The following is a 23,854-nucleotide window of genomic DNA, read 5'->3' as shown; positions in this document are numbered from 1 at the left end:
CTTCAGAAAGTTGTTACCTGCAAATAACCTTTCTTTTCATAAAAAAAAAGCACATAAGTACTTATCCTACAAAATGTCACAGAGGGATAAAACAGATAAAGTACATAAAACACTTGAAATCATGTTTGTTACACACCATTTCAAAAACTGGGTTGACTTGGATGATTTTATATTTATAATCTGATTTCCTCCTTAACTATAAATCACAATGATTTCCCTATGTTATTGTTTTTTGAAACCAACCCTTTTATTACATATATATTAATTTTGTCATTATGTCTACCCTATAACTCATTTGTCCAACAATATACTACAGAAAATTTATTTCCATTTTTTAAATTTTACAAATAATGTTTAATAGGACATATTTACATATAAAACTTAGCCAATATTCTCTGGTTAATTCATTATAATTGGTTCCTAGAAATTAAATTGCTGAATAAAGAGGCAAAAATATTCTAGAGTTTTTGATACATGTTACTAAATTGCCCTCCAGAAAGTTTGAATCAAACTTCATTTTCACTATGGGCTGAAAAGTCATCCCCATGTTCTAATCTTTCTGTCAGGATAATAGTGGAGATTGTTTGCTAAGTAAAAGCAGAAAGAAACATCTTGTTTCATTTACACTTGGCTTTATTTATGAAAAAGAGAAAGAAGTTAAACATAATAATCAACTATTTGAAAAATAAACTAATTTCCTGCTGCCCTCCCAGGCCTCTAGCTGGCTGAACTGATAAGGTCTGGAGGTGGAAATCAGAGAGAGCTATTCCCAAAGAGGGAGAATACCCCTGGTTCCAGATATAAGACAAAAGCAGGCGATAAAAAAAGATAAAATGTGATGGTAATGTGGAGAACAAATACGTTTAGAAGTTTAGGAACTCATCAAAAGGATGCAGATTGTTTGCTTAATTTATACTATAAAATACCCAGTTTTTAAAAATTTGTTATTTTTGTAGTAATGAGTACTATGGAGTTAGCTATTTAATTCCTAAGGATACAAAAGTATATTTACATGCAAGAAGACAAGGTATTGAGTTGGTAGTGTATTGAGGGCATTCCATTTCCAGAAATCAATCACAAGGAATTAATCAGAAATGCTGACAAAGTTTTATGTATAAGCAATACACTGAGGTCCTTGAAACTAGGGTCTATGTCTCATTAATCCTGGATCCTCCATTGGCTATATGAAGACAGGCACATACAAGCAAGCAGTGTATACTTGTGGTGTCTATGGAGACCTTTGTGAATGAACTTTCCATACTTTCTATATATGGGGGAGAGACTTTCATTTCCTAAAAGACAGAGATACAGCCTGTCAACTTAGTAAAATCATCGATAATGTATTTCCAAGATGAATGAAGAATGCATGGAAAGTAACAACATCTCCTTCAGCTATGCATGATATTTTTATTCTCAGATACCAAGCAAAGGCATTTTCCAATGACATATTCCACAAAGAATCAAACTGCCATTCTCTATAATGCCACAAAATGTCATCAGATTACTCTGGAAGAACATTTCAAACTTTAAATGATTTTTCTTGTTTTTTAAATGCTGTTAATTAAATAATAATAGTGAAAGACCCTATTCATAACTATAAAAGTTACTCCTCTCTCCACTTCTAAGGCTCTGAGTTAAGTTACATGGATTATCCACTTTTCCTGTCTATATCTGATAATTAACTGAAGAACTGTCAAATCCCCCATCATAGATCAAGAAGGATGAATTTTTAAATGGCTAGGCAATTAGCTAAAATAGAACTAAATTTCAAAAATTCACTGTTTTCCATTTTATCACTAAAGCAGTAAGTGGAATTATTATGTGCCTTAGATTCTTGAGCTAAAAAATCATACTCTTTACATACTTGTCTATTGTGAAAAATTATAAATTTGTTTTATAAGATATATGTATAGCTGTGAATCCAAGTTTCTACTAAATTTTAAAGGGAAACATAGAATTATAGATAGTATGCCATTTACAGTTTCTTACCTGAGTAAAGAAGGGTAGAAATGTGATATGCAAGAAACCCAATGCAATGGTTGGTTGAAAAGTGATTTTAAGGAATCTGAAGCAGACTCATCCATGCCATGTTGAAACGTCCTAGGGAAACACAAGCAGTTATTTTAGAATATTCAGAAAACATTAACTATGAAGATGAATGAAGTGACTTTTTATTTTCCTTAATATTCATTAAATGATTTAAAAAAATTTTAGTTGTAGATGGACACAATATATTTTATTTATTTTTATGTGGCACTGAGGATCGAACACAGTGCCTCACGCATGTAAGGCAAGTACTCTACCACTGAGCTACAACCCCAGCCCATACTAAATGATTTTTATACAAAATAACATTGCAATAGAATGAACAAGGCACCCACTTCACCTTTTTGGGATTTTGTCAATAGGTGAATCAGGGATCATCAGGTAGTCAGGAGAGCCAGGAAAAGTATGAATTGAGATTTGGATCTTTATGAACCTCAATTTAACAATTTTTACAGTTGGGAAAGGTATAACAATCATCATTTAAGATTTTTTAAAAACACACTATAAAATTTGTTAAATTAAGTGTGCAATGAAGGTACACAAACACTACCTATGTCTTTCTTGAGTTGTAGTCTATATCCCATTGGGTCTTTTCAACTTGTTTTTAATAAATTCTAATATTTAATCATATTTGCTTCATTAATATAAAACTGCTTAACAGTAGGTACCTATTTTTAATGTTTATAAGTACTAAACAATATTTGAAACTTTACAATTAATTTTGCACATTACTAAGGATCTAGAAAGAGACTGTAAAATAACTTATTTTACATTACTATGATATAAAAATTGGAATAGTTTGGCCACAATATCTGATCTATAACCACTTTTTGGAAGTGACTACAACATTTTTCTAGGTTAGCTCAAATTCAAGTACAAATCTTGACATAATAAGAAATAATTTGTTATATAACATCCTTAGTACATAACCTGGGCTAATAAAATTTTATAGTAATAAACTATATTTGCCCATAGAGTTAGGAGTAGTGAGTGGAAAAATTTTAGAAATGGAATTGTGTGAAGTGGTAACATCTACCTATATAGTACAGAATAGAATTCCATTTTGAAAACCAATCCACATCTTTTCATTCCACATCTTACAAAGTTTGTTTCTTGTATGCTCATATCTTCCCAATTTGATCCTCTCTCACCTTGTGGTCTTGGAAGTTTTTTTAGAAATGTAATATATCATCTCCTCCTTCAAAGCCATTCCCCCCCCCAATAAATTTCAGATCAGAAAAAAAAAATTAATAGGCTTCAAAGTCAGGCTGTGATGTTTATATTCCAGGCAATCCACTATGTGAGTTGGAGAGGTAATCAGAAGCTAGGTCAGATGCCAGGATATGGTCTTCCAAGAGTCTGGACATTATACCAGCATGGAGGAATCATTGAAGAGTTTATAGTGGGGGAGTGATGCCAGCAGTTTCACTTCTTAAAAAAATCACTTCCATAGTAGTGAGGACAGTGGATTGGAGGGGATCAAGATAATATTGCACTAGACTAATCAGAAGAGAAAAACAGCCTAGATCAAGTAAGAGACAGAGGGCATAGTAAGTAATATATATATATATATATATATATATATATATATATATATATATATATATAAAGCTAACTTAATAGAATGAACATTATCCATCTCCTAATAACCATAGGGTGGGAATAGCAGGAAAGTGGAGATAGAAAGTAAAAGTTAAGGGAAAGGGAGTAGCCTAGATTATCTCATAGTCAGTTTACCTAATTTGAGATATGTTGAGGGGGCTGTATATACTGGAAATATACCCAAAGATAGCCTTCCAATAGTAACTTGGATTTACTGGTCTAGTATATACAAGAGCTATCCAGTTTGAATATCTTGATGTAGAAATCATCACATAATGGTGAAGTCATGTGAATGAATGAATTCAACCAAAGAAAGAATGTAATATGAAAAGATTTTCAAAGACAGATGTCTGGAACACATCAACATTTAAAAGGTGAGATGAGAAAAAGAACATCTCAAATGAAACCAAGATGGAACAATCAGAGAAGTAAGCAAAGAGCCAGGAAAAAAATATGCTAGGAAAAGCAAGAAAAGAGAAAAGGATAATAGTGCCCAAAACTGCAGGGAGCATAAAACAAAAAAAGAACCTACTGTAGTTTAGCAATTGGGTACATGTAGATGATCTTGCCTCTGTTTGTTTAGCATGATGACAGCCAGAAGTCCAATTGAGTGTGTTGAGTGAATGGTAGGTACAAAAGTGGAGACAATGTGAACTGTTTTAGGAACAAAACATAATAAAGCAAGGAAAAAAAACATTTTAAAAGACTAAGGACATGGAATACAAGGTAAATGTTATCAAAAGCTCAGATGAAAAGATTTGCTATAGTTGGGAAAAGAGACAACATTGATCAGAAAGCAGTCAAGGGGTTGGGAGGCAAATAAGGATAAAAGAATGGAGTGAGCAATGTTAAAATTAAAAAAAGAATGAATGTGAGATGGAGATGTAGCTCTGTGGCACAACTCTTGCCTAGTATGTATGATGCCCCAGATTCAATATCCACTATCACAATTATTAAAAAAATGGATGTGAGGAGCTAAATTGTATTCATGATGGTCTGAATTCTCTGAGAGAAGCACAGGGGCGAAGCCATCTGCTAGCAAACAGTAAGATGGTGCAAGTTCAGGGGTTGGTCAAAGGAGAGAAGGATGGAAGAAGGAGATGCCCAGAGAGTGAACAAAGGGTGGAGTTGGGTTGTAAATAGGCACAAAAGGATTGCTGAGTGACATTCTCCAGCAGAGTATCAGAGTCCAGATAGGCCAATAAGAGTGGGTGCAGGGAAGGGATGTACAACAGCTGGCACAGTAGGAAGAGGAGAATGCTGTTAGGAGGAAGCAGAAGAGATGCAGAAAGGGTCTGGAGAGAAATGCAGTCTCAAAAGATGTGAAAGACTAAGGGTAACAGATGGGTCAAGAGACGAATGATGAATGAGCAGAGCAGAAAGGACAGAAAGAGATAAACAAAGACCCTTAGTATCACAGCCTACACCTACTTCTTTGAGCCCTTTGCATAAATACCTATTTGTCCGATTATCTGGACATTTCTCCCAGAATACCTTATCTAGAATGCTCTCTGTGTCGTAGTCAGCTAGCTCCACAGATTGCTCCACCTCAGAACCTTCTCTTAAGTCTCCTCTGACCACTGTGTCTAAAACATATCCCTTCTCTTCACCTCCTGTGCTTTGTTTCTCCCTCGGACTGTACTTCTAATCCTTTAACATTTATCATTATTATTGTTTTGTTGTTATTATTTTCATCTGTTCCATACCCCAAGGATAGGGACACTGAAGGTTATTTGTAGATAGTGTATGGGTACATATAGGAGCAATGGAGCCAGACAGCCTCAGTTTGCATCTTGGGTATGCTTTTTATTGGAGATATGGTGTTCAGCAATTTATTTAGTTTCAATTTTCTTATTTGCAAAAGAGGGATTGGGTCAGTGTGAGGAGTTGGTGAGATAATGCATATGAAGGATTTAGCCAAGTGCCTGATATAGGACAAGGGCTCAGTATAACAGTTGTAAATAGTTCTTAAGAAGGTTTTATGACTATCTGAAAACTGACATGGAATTTCTAATTGACTAAATGGTTGCCTAGTTACAGTTTTATACTGAAGACTAGAAAAAAATAATGTAGGATCTAATAATAATAGAATAGTTAATTGGTGCCAAAATTTCTAAGATTTTTACAAGGACATTTCTGCCAGAACCAGAACCTAAACTCTTTACTCCACTGACAGTTGCTCAGTCATACTGGTAATAGTAAGGTTATTTGGCTATAAGAGATGTTATGGCAGATGTTTATGGTCTCAGAGGGGGAGGGATCTGTATGAGCATTTAATTCCACAGCAAGATCCCAAATTAGTTTCATTATTCTGGAGAGTATAACAGGGTGAAAATTGGCCCAGAAGCCTCAATGGGGGAATGAAATTATGAGCTAGCTATTAGATAACCTCTAATGATGTTTTGGTATACAGTTAAAAGAGAGATGTTCTGAATAATTCATAGCAAAAAATAACAATTGTATGAGCCATAGCATTATATTTTCCACAAGCACATAAAGGAATTTTGATATAGCAAATTTAAATACTTTAAAAATGAGTAATTATCTATAGGTTGAAGCAAAATACATTTCTTCTCATTCCTAAATCAGACTGTAAAATAGGTTTTGCTTAGGGGGAATAAAAGTGAATTTTGGAAATTTCTTGCCTTTGTCCTTTCTCCAACATCAGTGAGCCATACACTTTCCCTCTCATTAACACCACCTGCCTCTGGCTGACCATACCATAGTGCTGCCTCACTCTCTATTTTAGATTCCTTTTTTTGTTGTTGTTTCTGATGTATGCTACTTTTCCCTTAACAAAACTGATTGGCTTCTGGAGCTTATGTAGCCAGCTGCTGGGATGAAATAAATCCAAGGCATATCAAAAGTCAGAACAACTAAAAGCTAAAAAGAGTTAGCTGGGTTTTATGCCTTTCTTGTGCCACTCTTGGCTGCCCTCCCAAGAGAATTGGTTCTCCTATGAGGTTAATGGAATAAGCCCCCATGAAGGAATTAAGTAGCCCAAGGATGTAAGCTCTAGGGGGGTAGAGGTATGAGGGGTGGGTTTCTTGTTTCATCTGTGCATATCAAAGTTACTGGGTGATAAGAAAAAATACCAAGAGAAGACTACAACCTTACAAGGAGAATTGGCAGGAGAAAGCACCAAAAATTGAGGATATGTAAGCCTTTTTGATAGCCCTAAATTAAAAAGCCATTATGAATATGTAGAAATAATCAAATTCAATCTACTTTAAGATTTAAACAGAAACCTAAGTCACTTCTTTGCTTTAAAAACAACAAACAAACAAACAAACAAACAAACAAAAAGTGCTACCTCTGGGGCCATAAATTTGTTGCTTAAATGTCACTGAGAGATATCTGGTAAGATTGGAATAAATTATGGTTCCCTACATTTCTCATGACCCCTGGCTTGAATTTTTCATAACAAAAATCACTCTCTGAGGTTAGAAAATGATGATTTTTAAATTAGACAATGGCACAGTGCTGCTTGGTCTATAGTTGAGCCACAGTAAATATGTGGTAGGGAAGAAAAAAGAAAGAATAAATGGAAGGTATTGCCAGAACATGCTTGGTGGAAAGGAAGATGAATCTGAGGGGCCATCTATGAAGAGCACACAGCCATCAGGGAAGGAAGAGAATAGGACAATGGTGGAGAGAAAATAAGACTGGACCTCAGGGTACAGCAGGAACCAACCAGTAAAAGGCTCAGGTGCAGATCAACTCCAAAATTAATGACTGGTCCTTTCTCAGTGTTTTACATATTAGGACCACATATAAAGCTTTTTGATTTTATGTGTTTTTTTAAAAAGTTATTTTCGCTTAAAAATAATATTTAAAGAAAAGCAAATACAAGGACTTACCTCCTTCTAAACAGAAATGGAAAGAAATATCATTTAATGGATTATTTTTACTTTCTGACAGACTATTTTTAATATTTTAAAAATTTTATTTCCATTAAATCTATATAAATTTTAACTGCTTTATTAAGACATATAATTCACATGCCTCAAAATTAACACATTTAAAGTATACAATTAAATGGCCCTACTGTAATCACAGCTGCATAACTTGATCACTATCTCATTTTAATTTTTTTTCCTTATCTCTAAAAGAAGCTTTGTGCCCATTAGCAGTCACTTTCCATTTTCCTTTTCCCTCAGTTCCTGGCAACCAATGATCTGTTTTCTTTCTCTATGGATATGCCTCTTCTGAATTTTTCTAATAAACGTACCCAAACAGTAAGGGTTCTCTTGTGTCAGGCTTTTTTCACATAGCGTAATGTTTTTAAGGTTCATTCCTAGTAAAGCACATATTAATAATCCTGCTTTTTTATTGCTGAATAATATTGCACTGAATGCATATGCCACATTTTCTTTATCCATTTACCAGTTCATGGGTATTTGGTTTGCTTCTACTTTGTGCTATCATGAAAAATGCTTCTATGAATCTTTGTGAAGACACATATTTCCATTGCTGGGTCATAAGATTATATATGCTCAACATTTTACAAAATCATACTTTATGCTTCACAGTTGAGGACCTTCCTGTTTTCCAAATGATATCGATCATTCTTGAGATATGAAGAACAGTTTTAGCCTAAAATATTTTGGTTTTTGAGGGACAGTGAATTAGTTGCAAAGCAAAATGTAACAAGACAAAGTCTAAGACCATAATCTCAAAAGACCTAATATTAATTTGAAATTGAGTTATGGACATGGCATTGAAATACCTTGGAATTCATTGATCAAAAATCTTATAAGTGCTTCCCTGGGTAAGACAAGATGAGTCTACTGTGTCTTGACTAATTGAGCAATATCCTAACCTACTTCTGATGATCTGAGCCTTTGACTGGTAGGTTGGGACTTTTACTGGAATCTTACTCTTCTGTGTTTTTTAATGTTGGAATAAACAACTTTCAGGATTTCTGATATGACACATCAAAATATTTCAGAAATATAAAAATTTATTTAATTTTAGCATTAAAAATTTTATCAGACTTTGCTAAATTACTAAGGAGAGATATTACATCTTTCTTACTCTTATATCCCTTGTGCTTAATCATAGAGGCAACACGATTGAATTGAAATCAAATTGCATTTACCTAGAACTTTAGGAATTAATTTGGGGTGTGAGTGCTCGAAATTGAACTCATGACTTTGGATATACCACTGAGTCACACCCCCAAATCCCTCTAGGAATTAATATTTAACTTGCTATATACAAGCTAAAACTAACAGTTTATGCAAGCAAGTGCAGCAAGGAAACCACTAACTGGCTATGTGGATATGCATGGGAGGATGCTTCTGAATGCAGTTTGTTGACAGATTTCCTCTGTCAACAAAAAGCAAAATATATCTCAAAGATTAGAATATTCTAGAAAAACAATTTAAATTCATGTGAAAGGATTTTTTTTGAATAAACGAATATTTAAAAGGAATTAAAGTGTATCTAGATTTTTGAAAGCAATATAGCTTTCTATGTTTCACATTAGAAAAATCCAGAGACAATGGTTGATTTAAAATGTTATAAATGTAATCCTGATTGAAATTAGCAATTTAAATTTGCTGAATGAGATTACAGTGTAGTATCTAATGCACAAATCAGAGATTTGAATACTTGCGTAGTTGTTAGAAAATGTATCAAAAGGTCTTAGGTTAACAATAATGAGTTTTACATATTATATTATTATTATTATTATTATTATTATTAAAGTATGCAATCTTTGATAATAATTTATTTGTTTTACAAATGCATTGGGGGTTAAAATTTTTCAATTCATCTGTAACAAAGCATGAAATTCAATATTGCTCACCATGACAAATCCATGAAATTTGTCAACTTTGTTCCTGATTTTCACAGGGCCTTCCTCTTAGATGAAATGACCCATTGAACCGAGAGCATAGCAATTTTTTCATCTATGGTAAATCAGTTTAGTTTGCGAGGATTTACTATGGGCCTCAGACTTAAGCTTTTTATGATTATAAAACATTATGTATATAATCTCAACCTTATGGAGATTTATCTCACTGTTTCTTTCCGTTTCTGAAAGAATTATCCATTTCTAAAGTTAGTTCTCCACCTGGATTGCCTAGAAGAAACAACCTGTACACAATGGCTTTGTCAACAGTGAAAGAGTAGGTGAAAATTATAGGAGAATTGCAATCAAAGTTGTTAATTACTCTTAGAATATCTGACACTAAAGTCTAAAATTTATTGAAAATAAAGATTTGTATGTCACTCTTGCCAGAATGTTATAGGAAGGAACACTTTATCTAGTTTAGCCTAAGAAATAGAAATATTATATAAAATTTTTACTATCTAACTAGTAACGTACAATTATTTAGTCTTTTATTATAAAAGTGACAATTTTGGAAGAGGAATTAAATAAAATATTAATGTTTTAATTGTAAAATCTATTCAAACCTCTTCTATAATATTACAAACTTGAATCAAATTAACTAGAAGTTAAAAGTAGTTCGAAAGTTTTCTCTAAATCTTGTTTAGCTAAGTAAAATATTTAAATGTTTTTTCCATTTACTTACTCATTTCTATTTCGACTTGCCATTATCACTTAAGACACTAAAGCCTAATATTAAAAGTACAAATCTAGCCAGATATCGAAGTGCACATCTGTTATCGAACTACATGGGTGGCTGAGGTAAGAGGCTGAGGCTTGAGTCCAGCTTGGGTAACTTAATGAGACCCTATCTCATAATAAAGCAAAAATGAGGCTGGGGATGTAGCTCAGTGGTAGAGTATCCCTGGGTTCAATCCCCAGTACTAGAGGGAAGAAAAAAGCACTTGTATAGTAGATTTATTGAAAGTATGCAACCATTAGGTCTCTTTCAGAATTGGGCATATTTTAGAACAATTTTCTAAAATTTATTTTTATTAGAGCAAATTATGTAAAATTAAAACATTTTTTATATGTTGATAGACCTTTATTTTTTTATTTACTTATATGTAGTACTGAGAATCAAACTCAGTGCCTCACACATGCCAGGCAAGTATGCTACAGCTGAGCCTCAGCTCCAAACTATAACATATTATTAAGATGAGCCAAAAGCAACTAGATATGATTTTGTTTTTCACAGAATATCAAGCAATGACTAAATAATCGACCCATTAAAATAAGTCAAAAAGTAAAGCTTAAAATGCTCCAACTACATTGGAAACTTATCAACTGAATGGGATTGACCAATAAATGGAGACAGACATAATACATATTGGGAGATTAAATTAGTTTTAGAATCAAGAAACCCCTGTTGGTTGGTATTAGTTTTATAGAATGGCCCAATTCACAATATCAAAAATGTACTTCAGAAAATTTCTACTTGCTACTTAACGTAATTCAATAAGTGCTATGAAAATAGCTTTGTTAAATACATTATTTTATATATAATCATAATTAAAAAATAAAATATATTTGATACTTACCTATATAACTCTGTTAATGGTGAAGTCAAAATGGCTAATGTTGTAAACAGATTATTACAGTGGGTATGAATTTTAAAAATTTTATCATCCTTATACTCATGAGGATTCACAAGGTTTTGTACAGATGTACAAATCGACCATAACATGTTCTCAGTGCAGATTAAAATTGTTGTCACATCAAGTCTATTGGAAAGAAAAAGAGGAAAATCATACTAAAATAAACTTTTGGCTTGGTATATATACTTTCCTTCATATCTCTAGTACTAAGCATATGTAAGAATAAAAAGTTTTGGTTAGATGTCAGAGCTTCAGATCAAAAACAAAAAGCATCAAAGATACTTTTTTTGAGTTTCTGGTGTTATACGTCCCATAATACCATCATGTTAGGGATAGTTAAGGTCTATAATAGTATTCTAGGAATGCTTTTCATAAAACATTTGCTTTGCATTTCCAAGATTTTATTCCATAAGCTCAAGAGACTGTCCTTTAAATTACACTGAGCAAAAGAGAAGCTAGCTGAAAAGAAAAACTTGCTGTTATCTATACATACATAGTAGGTAAAAATTTGATAGCAGAACAATTCTCTCCATCCATGTCTAAGCTGTCAAAAGGCTATAATATGTGGAGTAACATGTACTCCCAGCAAGTGAGAGATAAGAAGAAATAACAACAGAAACACAAATGAAGATGCTCATCCTTTCAGAAATTTCTAGTGTTAATAAATTTGTGGAAAATGTTCTCTATCATTTATTTTATTTATAAAACTATTTCTTTGTTTCCATATTCCCAAAGTTTTTAAATTTAAAAATGTTTAATGTATTTATTTTAATTGACAGAATAATTATACATATTTATGGTGTACAGTGTGACATTTCAACACATGAATACAATGTGCAATAATCAGATCAGGGTAATTGGCATATCTATCACCTTAAGACATATATCATTTCTTTGTTTTCAGAAGCATTCAAAATCTTCCTAGCTATTTTGAAATAGTCAATTAATTGTTATAGTAGTCAACCATGGTTATCACCATGTGCCAGAGACCTTTAGAAGTTATTCCTCCTATCATATTACACCCCATGTCTATTAATTGTCCTCTTACCATTCCTTCCTCCCCTTTCTGGTGTTTTAGTAGAAATTCAGACAAACATTTAAAGGCATTTATTTTTAAAGTATATGACTAAGTTGAACAGACCTCAGCTAATATACTTCTTTTGCTTTTAAATTAAGAGTTGAAGCAATACAAAATGGAAATTTTTTAATGGATAACAAAAATATGTTTATAGATTTTTAAAAATTATACTTAGGCCAAAATGTATTATATATAATCAATCTTCTATGTTAATACACATGATTTTGGTTATACGACATATGTACACTATTGGAATACTAAACACATCAATAATAACTTTTAAGAAGGTGTAATTGTAGTTGATATTAACTTTCGCTAAATGCTAAATTAAGTCACTAATACAAGATACACACGTACATACACACAATCTGATTTCCATAATAATGATGGTTTAGGATTAACCATTCAAATAAAAATAAATTTTTTACTTACCAAAATTAGAAACAATAAATCTAGCTTTGCATAGCATTTTTATTCAACCATCCAGAAAATAAAAACCAAATTCTCTACGGTACAGTTAATTAATTAAATATACTACCTGTTGATCAGCTAACAGTAAATCTCATTTTACAAATATCTCATAATGACTTGCCACCTCATAGTCAAATGTGCTTCATACTAAAAAAGAAAAAGAATGAAGGAATACTTTGCTCTCAAAAGGAATTTACCAACTATTCAGAGTTCAATTTTTTAAAACACTTGGCCTATAATTCAAAACAGCCTGTGCAAAATACCGTGTTTATGAAACACTGTAGCAGGACCTAAATGCCCTTAAGATTGCCATATACTTTACAATAACATGGTCAGAAATAATTCTCCTGCCAAAATAAATAAATAAATAAAAGCTTCTGATGTATATAGGTTTCTTCTAAAATATACCTGGAAAAAAAATTCTATGTAAACAACAGGTCTTAGACAAAGTATTTATAAAACAAAAGTCTGTTCATGTAAATCATTGTTGTTACATAAGGCCATTTGTATAATATTCATTGCCTAGATAACTCAAAGAATTGTGCTGTATTTCAGTCTTCAATTTAAAGCCTGGTGACTGGTGCTCCTCATTTTCTGGGATTCTATATTTTCTTGAACTGGCTTTTAATAATACATAGTGAAGAGAAAAGAAAAAATAAAGGAAAAGAGGAATGAGGGAAAAATTACTAGACAATGTAGATAATGAAGACAAACTTCTATATTTAAAGGTTTAAAAAACACCACCACTAAAATCTCTTGGTTTCCTAGAAGCTCAAAGTCAAATTAACTGCTCCATCACAGCTTGGCTGCTTTTTTATCTATTTCAGAACCTTTTCTCTTTATCTTATTGTGTGTGTGTGTGTGTGTGTGTGTGTGTGTGTGTATACATAAATATATGTATGTATATATATATATACATACCTATATATGTCCTAGATTACAAGACATTTTGAATCATTTCTTGGAAACAAATGGGTTTTATAGGCAAGTTTAAGAGGAAATAAGACCAAAGTTATTTCGATTTGAGTTCCACATTTCCCTTAAATACCCCAGAAGAACTGAAAACAATTTCCTTTCAGATGTTAGGAACATGTTAAATATACAAGGAGTTGTGTGTGTCATGAGATTCAGAAATATATTCTGCATTACACTGACTCAAAAGTTTTCTTGGAAAGCAGTAGTTTTCAGAACTTCAATTACCTTATCTGTGGAGTTCTCTTATAACTGGGATGGGCCCGAGCATATCTGGAGGCCAGCAGACTCAATGATTTCTCTAGCACTTCTGCCAGAATCTCCTGGGCTATCTTAGGGGGCAGAATGGTCCAGAGATCATGATGAAGAGCCCAGCAGAAATAATGCCACATCTGGAGTGAGAAGGAGCATCTTTCCCCCTGGCAAAATCAGCACACATTAAACAATAGAATTACATCTTCCAAAATGTCAGTTTGCTTCCTATGAACCTAATTAGTTCAGGCTGAAAGGAAATAGCTGGAGAGACTGACACACTAGATGACCAGGAAAGATTTTTGACTAGATGTTAAACATCCTTATTGACAAAGGAACATATGTTTTATTTCAATTACAAGACCAGATATTCTAGTACAAATCCAGACCATAAGCATTTAACCTAGCATATCCTTGATTTACTTACTCCCGGCCTAGGGTTTAAAATTTACTTTGAAACAGTTTTTGTAGTTGCTAAACAAGTTATGCTAGGTAGTTTAAGATAATAGACTGATTCTTCTAAAATTAAAATCTATTTAAATTGTTAATGAAGGTATTTTTTCTGAAACTATTGGCATCATTGAGTTAATTTTATAAATCAGATTTCATATTGTAAGAAATGACAGGAATAAAATAAATGTGCACACTATAATCTTATCAATATTCATGAAACAAAGTGGGATGTATAACTATTAAAGATTATTACATTGGGCTATTTCACCTATGGCATTTTAATAATAGTACTATACTAGCAATTGATACCACAGAGGTCTAATTTTATAAGATTTTGAAAATCCTAGATACATAGTTTCACTATTTCTTAGCATTTTTATGTCATTTTATACTTCCAAGGGACCAGATTCTCATTCTTTTCTATCCCTCTACAGATTTCCGTTGTGCACTTACTTTTCCCTGAGTGCTGAGGGAGACCCAACAGTGGCCTAGGCCAAAAGGAACAAGCAGAAAGGAGAAGGTAGCCTCAAGTGATTTGCAAGTATTAATTAGGTATCATGCTCTGGGGGAGGTTTGCTAGTTGTTGACCTCATTTTCTTCAAATCAGATCAAAAAATTATTTGAAATAAGAAGGAGTAGAAAGCATTCTTCAAACATTATCCTTATTATGTTAATATATCGAAACTTAAAACTGGTAAAATTTCCTATTTTAGCTTTAAGTAATTTTCTTTGCCATAAAATTTGTGCTTTGCCCACTATATTTAAAAACAACAACAAAAAAGTCATCTAAAAATAGCTGTTGTTCTCTCATACCAAAAATTGATGGTTTCCTATTAGACTCTTCTTCTGGAAGTCTCTTTGGTTATTAAAATCTTCTGCAGTCATTGTGAATAATAATTTATAGTTATTATATATTGACTTTTAAATGGCTTTTATAAATAAATAGAATTGGTTTTCCTTAGGAAGGTAACTTGGGCATCAAACTGTCAGAGTCAAGTTCAAACCAAAGGGGATTTGGACTACTGGTTCTGACTTCCTAATGAGACATACATCTAAACTGCTTAAGAAAAAAAAACATATGTATATAATTAATAATGAGGCAGAAAAATTAACAGTTTCGTATGCTTTATTTATGATATGTCCTGTGATAAAGAATTCTTTTTAAAATAAGGAGCTAAAGCTTGATTCCTTCAAACTTTTTTGGGTTGCACATAAATGAAAACAAAACAAAGCCCAGCTGATGTAGTGACTAGCATGAACAATTATACTAACTTTCCCTTTGGCAATGAACGACTGATTAAAATGTGATCAACAGTATTTTTCATAATTTTCAGAATATGAAAAACCAATTTCCTTAATGCCTTCCTTTTAGCAATAAATGGGAAAATAAAGATAACTTGGGCACACAGATATCTTCTTGTAAAGTGAAGAAATACTTGCTCATTTTTAATACTTTTCAAAATTTAATGTTTACTTAAAAATATTCAAACTGGTCTTTGTTTCAACAATTCTTTTTAAAATGCATACAACTTCAATTAAACTAAATGTGATTCATTTATTTTTTCTGACCTGTTTCCCCATTTGTTGTCATTTCAAAAGTATTCTGCTAGTAAACATCTGTTATTTTTGCAGACCCACTATAATGTAAACAGATGTGGGCTTTTATTTAGATTATATATCAGGAAACAAGCAGCTGGGCTTTATTATAGAAGCCACTCAATATTATGTTTGAACAGACAATTCTTTATTCTTTGACTATTGGAAAACACAAGTTTCTGAAATGGAGCAGACGTCAACTCTACTAAAAGCTTAATTTTGAACATGTAATCTGAACACCCACTGTGCCATCTGACCAGCACCTCATCAGAGAGATATCTAACTCTTTGAATTTCACAACCTGACAGTTTAGAAAATGCAAATAACAGATCTAGGGCTCACTTGTTATCACAAAACATGAGTGAATATTGCTCCGTATCTTTTACTCTTTCTCTACTACGTTCTGCACATGGTGATAAGTTCCTCCAAGATCTCTATCCTATCCTTCGCCTCCAGCCAGGCAGCACCATCTCCTTTCCTCTCAACACAGGCCTGCCCAAAAAAATGCTAGTTCTTTTTCACAAATCAGCTGGAGTAACAGGGAGAGGAGGAGAAAGGGGTGCAGCCAGTGAGATAAAACCATGTCAGGTACACCACTTGTCAAAACAGTTTAAATTTGTGCTATTTTTAGAAGGATCTTAGTTTTGGTAAATAGAAAAGTGGTATCACTTTATTTTTCTGAGAAAAAAATAACAACCACTAACTCTGCAATTAAATTGTAACTACTGACCATGTAAGTATATGGAAGCTACAATACCATGTAATCACAGGGTAACTATCTCATTATTTCTGTCTTTGAGGCTAACGCCTTGTCATAAGACCTAAGAGCAGTGTTTTACATGGTAATTTGGTTGTTTCTTTTTTTTTTTTTAAATACTTGGTAACTTCAATAACAGCTTGTCAATGCATCCACTTATTATTTACACTGTACGACTATTCTAGTTCCAATTTGTATAAGAGAAAACAAAATACCCCTGTATTGAACATATACTGAGATGATAACTGTCCTTCTACAAATATCATCAAATATCATATAAAATTGTCATTAGTACCCTGACATGTTGAAATAGTTTGAAACATGAGATGGATTCATTTTCAACCTCTCTGTTTACCTCAAGGCAAATAAGGAGGCTGTGAGCTGCCAGGAGAGGGGAAGACCAATACATTCATTCTTATCTCAGGCTACCAGCTGTACCATACCACTTTTTTCCCTCATTCTGCTCACTGCTACCACTACTGTTTGAAGTATGTCAGGCTTAGAAAACCCTATATGGATGCTCTTGCAAAGAGAAAAACTATCTGGGAAGGGCCTCTAAAGAAGAGATAAAATGGCCTTAGAAAAAGTGGAAAGTCCTTTAATAGAGCTTCTTATTAGCTGTTCCTCTGAATTGTAGCAACATTTATGATGATAACTCAGGCATAAATGGAGCCACAGGAACCTGCAGTGCCAGGGAGGTGACAAGAGTGACAGTTGAACAAAACTCCACTCTGTTTTTCTAATACCCTATAGTGGCTAGAACAATCAGGAAAAACAAAAACCATAAACTTTGATTGAAAAATTGACAAAAAGTTGAAATGGAAAAGCTCATGAAGTTGAACTTGGCTATTGAAATTTTTTAAAAATCACAATGATCTTTTATTAAGGTAGGATAAATGTTTTACCCTTCCCTAAAATCCATTTCAAGGAATTTCAAATATTGTGATCTGTGTATAATATGTGGGTTCTAGAGGATGATAAACTAATAAGGCTTGAAGATGAATAATTTTAATTGATCCTTGATTTGGTTGCACTGGAAATCATTAGGCTTTGATTTGGTAGAAAGTTAAGATTTCAAAACATGGCTAAATGAAAATAGGTAAGTTATAAATGATCAAATGGATCTTAAAGTGCACTCATAAGAACAATGAGAAGGGAAAAATAAGCATAAAAATAAAGCTCCTTAATAAAAAATATTTATCAAACACAGATGGAAATACATAACAAGAAAAAAATGCAAGGATACCCATAACTGGTTCCTTTGGAGAAAATATGTTATAGCTTTTTGCTGTGTGTTATCTTTTTGAGTTTTCATTGTATCTCATTATATTATACCTTATATAGCACTGCAACATTGCAGCTCAAATTAAGTTATTTTTACTTTTCAGCAGAAGGAGAGTTCTGATGTCTAATTTATTTCAGGTTTTTAAAAACAGTGTTTTTCCTAAATACAAATTCAATATTTAAAAAATATTATCCTAACAGCCTTCATATGTTAGTAATGCCAAGCTCATGTTTCTAATTAGCCAGAAAGCAGGTAGGCAGTAAAACATATTTGTGTAAAAAGGAAGGGATAGTAAACTTAACTTCACACCTCATAAAAAGCTTTGTAGTCATCCCAGTGGTGGCTCTCAGCATCCTGTAAAATGCTTGTAGCACAAACTCTGACGCAGTAGTCCGTAACCTGAAACTGTAGCGTGTTGATGAATTCCTGATATCGTTGGACAGGCACCAGGAATATGGGTCTGTTCAGAGGGAATGATCAAAGAGGCAGAGATTTAAGGCCCATGCAGTAGGAGGCAACAATCTCCAGTACTACAAGTGGTTTTGATTATTAGATATCAATCATTCATTTCCTCCTAATGCTGAAGTAAATCTGTATCCACATTCACTTTCCAAAAAGAAAAGAAAAGGAAAAAAAAAAAAGCTTGTCTTTGTTTTGCAAGTCCTTTGAAAACGTACATCTGTTGTTCTACAAATATGCACTTCAACTTGAGATAAACTGCACTGTCAATACATCATTCAAAACTAAAAATATTCTTTGTAAGCCTATTATTAGAGATCAGTGTATTATTTAGGCATTAGGTTATCGTTACTACTAGAGAACAACATACACTTGTCAGAACCAACTTTTATAAAGCTATCACATATTCCACAAAAACATTCTTTTTATTTTTAAAAAATTGCAATTTTGTAGACATCAATTATCTCATAAACTGTTTAAAAATATCCCACAGAAATGAAGTGTTTCTGGCACATTTTGTTTATAAATTCAAGTATGAATTGCAACATCTGACTACTTATGAGAATTAAAGAAATATCTTTTATCTTCAGCTATTAAGAGTACACTGCTTTCTTTCATAACTGTAAGACTGTGAAGGCTAAATAAAAAATGCCAAATAGATTCTTGGGGTGACACTGGACTGGTGAGTTCGTATATTCCCTTTACAAGGCACCAGGTTAAGTTCTGTATGATACAAATGTAACCAGAAAGACTATGATAATACCTGTGATCATTTTTATCTCTATATGGAAAACATCATATCTTAGACTACTAATACATGAGAATCAACATTGGTAGTTGTTTCATCTTCAAATACTATGGGTAGTTTATTACTAAATAGATGTCCTGCAATATGTTTGCATTGGTCACTAGAATAGATTAAGACTGGGGGCTGGATATAGCTCAGTTGGTAGAGTGCTTTTCTTGCATGCACAAGGCTCTGGGTTCAATCCCCAGCAACACACACACACACACACACACACACACACACACACACACACAGAATAAATTAAGAAGCATTTGTTTTCTACACTATCTCCTAACAGCTTATTGGCTTAAAGACAAAAAAGATAAGTGAATATTTTATAAATAAATACAAACAAGGGATAAAAACAAGCTTGTTTTCCATTTTCACTGTGGTCTGTATAAGGTGCCTTACAAAATGGAAGAGGTACATTTAATCATGTCATAACAATGTTCAGAAAATAGTTGCTCTTTTTAGTATGTCTGAATAGAGTCAAACTTTCTTACTGTCTATGTACCTAGTTTAATACCTCCCATGGTTCACCTTTTTGACATTTCCTAGTCAAGAAAAATGAAAACAATTCTCCTTGTCGATTATTATTTTCTCTTCTAATATCATCCTTAAAATTTCATTCCTGTGATATCTAAAGTTTACAAGTTTCTTTAAGCGTAGCCATTAGCTTAATTTGACACTCACTTCTTAGTGGTTTCCTTCATCAAATTATTGCAGTGTGTGAAATGCTGGAAGATGTACACCGCTGTGGAGAGGATTATGTGCAGGTTTTTCAGGGGTGCTTTGGAAGGAACCTCCTTGCCTCTCTCTTGTAGTCTTGCCAGGACAGCTGTTGCCACTTTGCAACAGGCCTCTACCAAGTTTGCTCTAATTTCCTGAAAAGAATCATCTCTGCATGCCAGAGCCAGTGGAAGCATGGTGTCAAGTTTTTCCATGATGTCAGAACAAAACTAGGGAGAAATAAATGTGGCGCTGAGTTATTTGTATTCTGACAGCACCGTGTAATTTATGTATAGTGGAGCCAAATTCCTAAGTAATGAATTTGGCATCAAACATAAATATAATGACACAGCTTTACAATAATCAATTTCTCAGTTGTAGAAAGTTAAATGTTTCATGTCAAATAAAGAAATACCAAAATGATGCCTCTCTATCTATAACCTTCAAACATTATGCTTACCAGACAGACATTATGAAAAACTCAAGAACCAGCTTTACTTGACAATACCTTTGTTTGGAGTAAATAGAAGTCAGAAAATATGTATCCTTAATATTAATGTTTACATTATTATTAAATAATTTTCTTTCTCTAAATTTCTATAGATGATCTTATTAAAAATCACATATAAATATCAGCTTAATTTAAATAATCTAGAATAAACAGAAGCTATCCCATGTTGCATCTTATTATAGCTAAAGAGTCAGCAACTTTCAGAAGTGATGTCTGGCTTTTCACCTAATATTATATATACTTAATGGAACCGCGAGATATGGTGGGAGGGAAGGCAAAGCTTACCTCCACATAAAATCAGCCAATAAAACTCCTTAGGGAATGTTCTGGAGCTTCAAGGTGACAGTAGCATAATGAAACCCCAATCAAGGACTCTTAAAAATATCACAACATAGGCTTCTGAACTCACTGTGGACCTAATAATGAATAACTGTATTTATCTACTTCCTATTTTCACAGATAGTTCAATGACTTTCAAAGCAGCGGTAAAGAAGTAAGTCTGATGCTAATGATATAGAATGCTAAGTAAGGTATAAAGAAAGAGTTTAAAATTGCCCCAAACCAAGCACAGAGAGATAATATCTCCTTTAAATTCCTAAATTTCTTCTGGAGTCCTTCAAAGGTCTAACTAAAACAGGAAGTTATCCAGTTCCCCCTGGTGTCACAGAGGACCTGTTAGGTTGCCTCAGATCAAGGGAGCAAACAACTATCAAGAGGTATAAGTGGTTTTGGTAGTAGTGTCCCCTAGACAGCAGAGAAGACAACTCGTATTGGGTCAAACACCAAAGGATTGCCAAGAGATGCCACCGTTTGATCTAGTTTCCTTTTGCAATACCTTATATTAAAAGAGAAAGAAACAAGAAAAGAAACTCCATTATACCTGTCAGCAGTTTGAAAGGAATTCATTTGATACTTACCTTTGCAATTTTCTTTGGTTGTTCCTCCTCAGGAAACATGTGGCTATCTTGCCAAATTTGCTGGACATTTACAAGGTTCATAGCATAGCTCACAGCTGAAGACTTTTCATTCTGTTCCTGTTGGAGAATTTTTGTGGAAAAATTTTCAACTGCAGTTGTTATGCAATGTGCCATGGGTAGAGATACTTCTTTAAATGCATTCCTCCAGCCAAAATCTAGTAAAGTGACCTGAAATATAAATTGATTTACAGTCATATTAATCTTAACTTAGAAACAAATATTTCTATTGTTATAGATATAAAATTATGACTTGCATTCAACATATTGAATATAGGTATTCTTTGATATACTACAAAAGCCATTCTTACAACCTGAAAAATATTACCTAGTGAATCTAGTAATATACAAAAACCATGTGCATTCTTTACACACAGTAATATTCTGTTATTTCATTTTAATTCATCAGTGGGTTTAATCAAAATCTTTTTTCAAAATTTAATCTCTTAAATATAGTTCAATAAAACCATCTTTACGAGAGCCGAAAGCTATACTTACAATTTATCACATAAAACAACCTTTAAATTCAATATATTTAATAAAGTTTAATTAGATTTTAACAGTCTTTTTATAGTTTATTGTTAACAAGTATTGCAACATAAAACAGCATTTAATATTCAATCTTTGATTTCTTTTTTAATCTCAGAAATCCAGACAAGCCAAAAAAATAGCAATAAGAAATAAATTTATCAGAGAAAAACCACCACTCTACCTTTCTGAATTTTCACTTGCTTAGAATTTTATTTAGTCTCTCTAATTTTATTTAGTGATAGACACTGCTACATTTATTCCAGGAAATGAAGAATTAAAATTATCTGCATTGTTCTGTGTGGGGAAGGAGCAGAGCGGGGGGGGGGGGGGGGGGAGAGGGAGGAACTGTAATGTTGTCTTTTTTACTTTTGGTCTGTGTCTCATATGGCAATATATTTATGAATGTATATTTCCCCCCAAGTTCCCTAATACTCCCTAAAATACTAACAGCATTATGACTAGCAGGCTGAACCTGTGCTTAGAACTAAACTCTCCTTATTTTAAGGTAACCTTGTTTATGGTAGCATATTGTCTACTCCAACTTTAGGAGACCCTGGGCTCTATATCCCTGACTGAACTACTTATTTTTCTTGATCTCAGGTTCTTTATTTGAAAAATAAAAGAGTTGAATTTGATTATTTCTATGGTCTCTTTCAGTCTAAAATTACCGAGATTATGATTATTAGCCTATTTTTTTTATGTATGCCATTCAGCATTAATGTAATGCTTTTATATATACAGTACAAAATAATAAAGGTGATTTATTTTCTAGAGCTATAATTCTATGATTCCATGTCTATAATCAGAAAATGGGGCTCTTATTCTCACTATACTTATTATGTAACTGAACTTATCTGTCTAAATTTTATTTGGATCTTTAACATCATAGGCCTGAAGCATGTCTCTCTAATATTTGCATAAAATTAACCAACTATTAAGTTTTATCTACTAAATTTTTAGAATCTCCTTTCTTACAAGTAAAGTTTCAGAAGTGGAATGGCTATATCCCTCTGTCATAACAGTAATTCCTTGGAATACATTTAAGATAAAAATGTAAAAAGGAACTGATCTCCATGAAAATGAAAACAAACAACTAAAGCTGTAATTTTTGTTTCCCCAGTAGGGCATATATATTCACTGAACTCATTCATTAATTCATTTAAGGAAATATGTTCCACTAAAAATGGCCATTAATTATTGTTGCTATAATGACATTTCCCCCCATTTTTTGGATGCAGTGATAATTATCTTTTCCCATGATTATTTGTATATGACTATACCTTCGGTCCATCTAAATTTTCTTTACAAAATTTAAGGGGAAAAAAGCACATTAGTAATCACTATTAAAAAAAAAACCTGAAACCTTTAATTACTGAAGCTTTCTAAAAGTCTACTTGTTTTCTTGGAAGATCATTTTTTATCTCTATTCTTCTCATATGGTATTTGGCATCACACAAATTCTAGTGAGAACAGAAACATTTAACAGTTGATCCAGGGGGAGAAAAAGATCACATGGCATTCTGTTCTGTGTACAAATTAGTTATGTGCCAAATCCCTATTTTTAATTACCTAATACTAATTTCTTAGTACTAATTTTGATTTTTGGTTAAGGCACAATGTATAACTTTGAATTGTCCTTATATTTACCTTGCCTTCTATATTGACATTGTTAAAAAAATTCATCCTTTTGCTTTATGAAATATTTACCTTGTATATTAGTCAGGATTCATCGAGAAAACAGAAAACACTCAAGGTATTTCAAAAGGAAGAATTTAATGTAGGGTATTGGTTACCTAGAAGGTGGAAGACCTGACAAGCCAAACATGGGCTGTAAAGCACAACAGATATTAATATATG

General features: G+C 32.8%; 1 protein-coding gene across 13 annotated transcripts in view; it reads right to left on the bottom strand.

Moving 5' to 3' along the window:
- The window catches only part of KIAA0825, a 387,377-nt gene that overhangs the window by 251,793 nt on the left and 111,730 nt on the right, over nt 1-23,854 (bottom strand). For 12 of the 13 annotated variants that reach the window (XM_081298010.1, XM_081298007.1, XM_081298005.1 and 9 more), the window contains 6 exons: nt 21,410-21,637; nt 19,946-20,211; nt 18,316-18,466; nt 13,892-14,082; nt 11,086-11,268; nt 1,990-2,100 (listed from right to left, as the gene is read on the bottom strand). In XM_081298010.1, the coding sequence (XP_081154136.1) occupies nt 1,990-2,100; nt 11,086-11,268; nt 13,892-14,082; nt 18,316-18,466; nt 19,946-20,211; nt 21,410-21,637 (1,130 nt within the window). Of the gene's footprint in view, nt 1-1,989; nt 2,101-11,085; nt 11,269-12,758; nt 12,839-13,891; nt 14,083-18,315; nt 18,467-19,945; nt 20,212-21,409; nt 21,638-23,854 lie in introns of those variants that run through there. The other variant, XR_014022505.1, reaches the window with a different exon arrangement.

This window comes from Spermophilus citellus (assembly GCF_964194105.1).
Source record: "Spermophilus citellus genome assembly, chromosome: 1".
Taxonomy (NCBI): domain Eukaryota; kingdom Metazoa; phylum Chordata; class Mammalia; order Rodentia; family Sciuridae; genus Spermophilus; species Spermophilus citellus.
The sequence above is the reverse complement of the archived record's forward strand: the minus strand, read 5'-3'. Positions and strand labels throughout refer to the sequence as shown.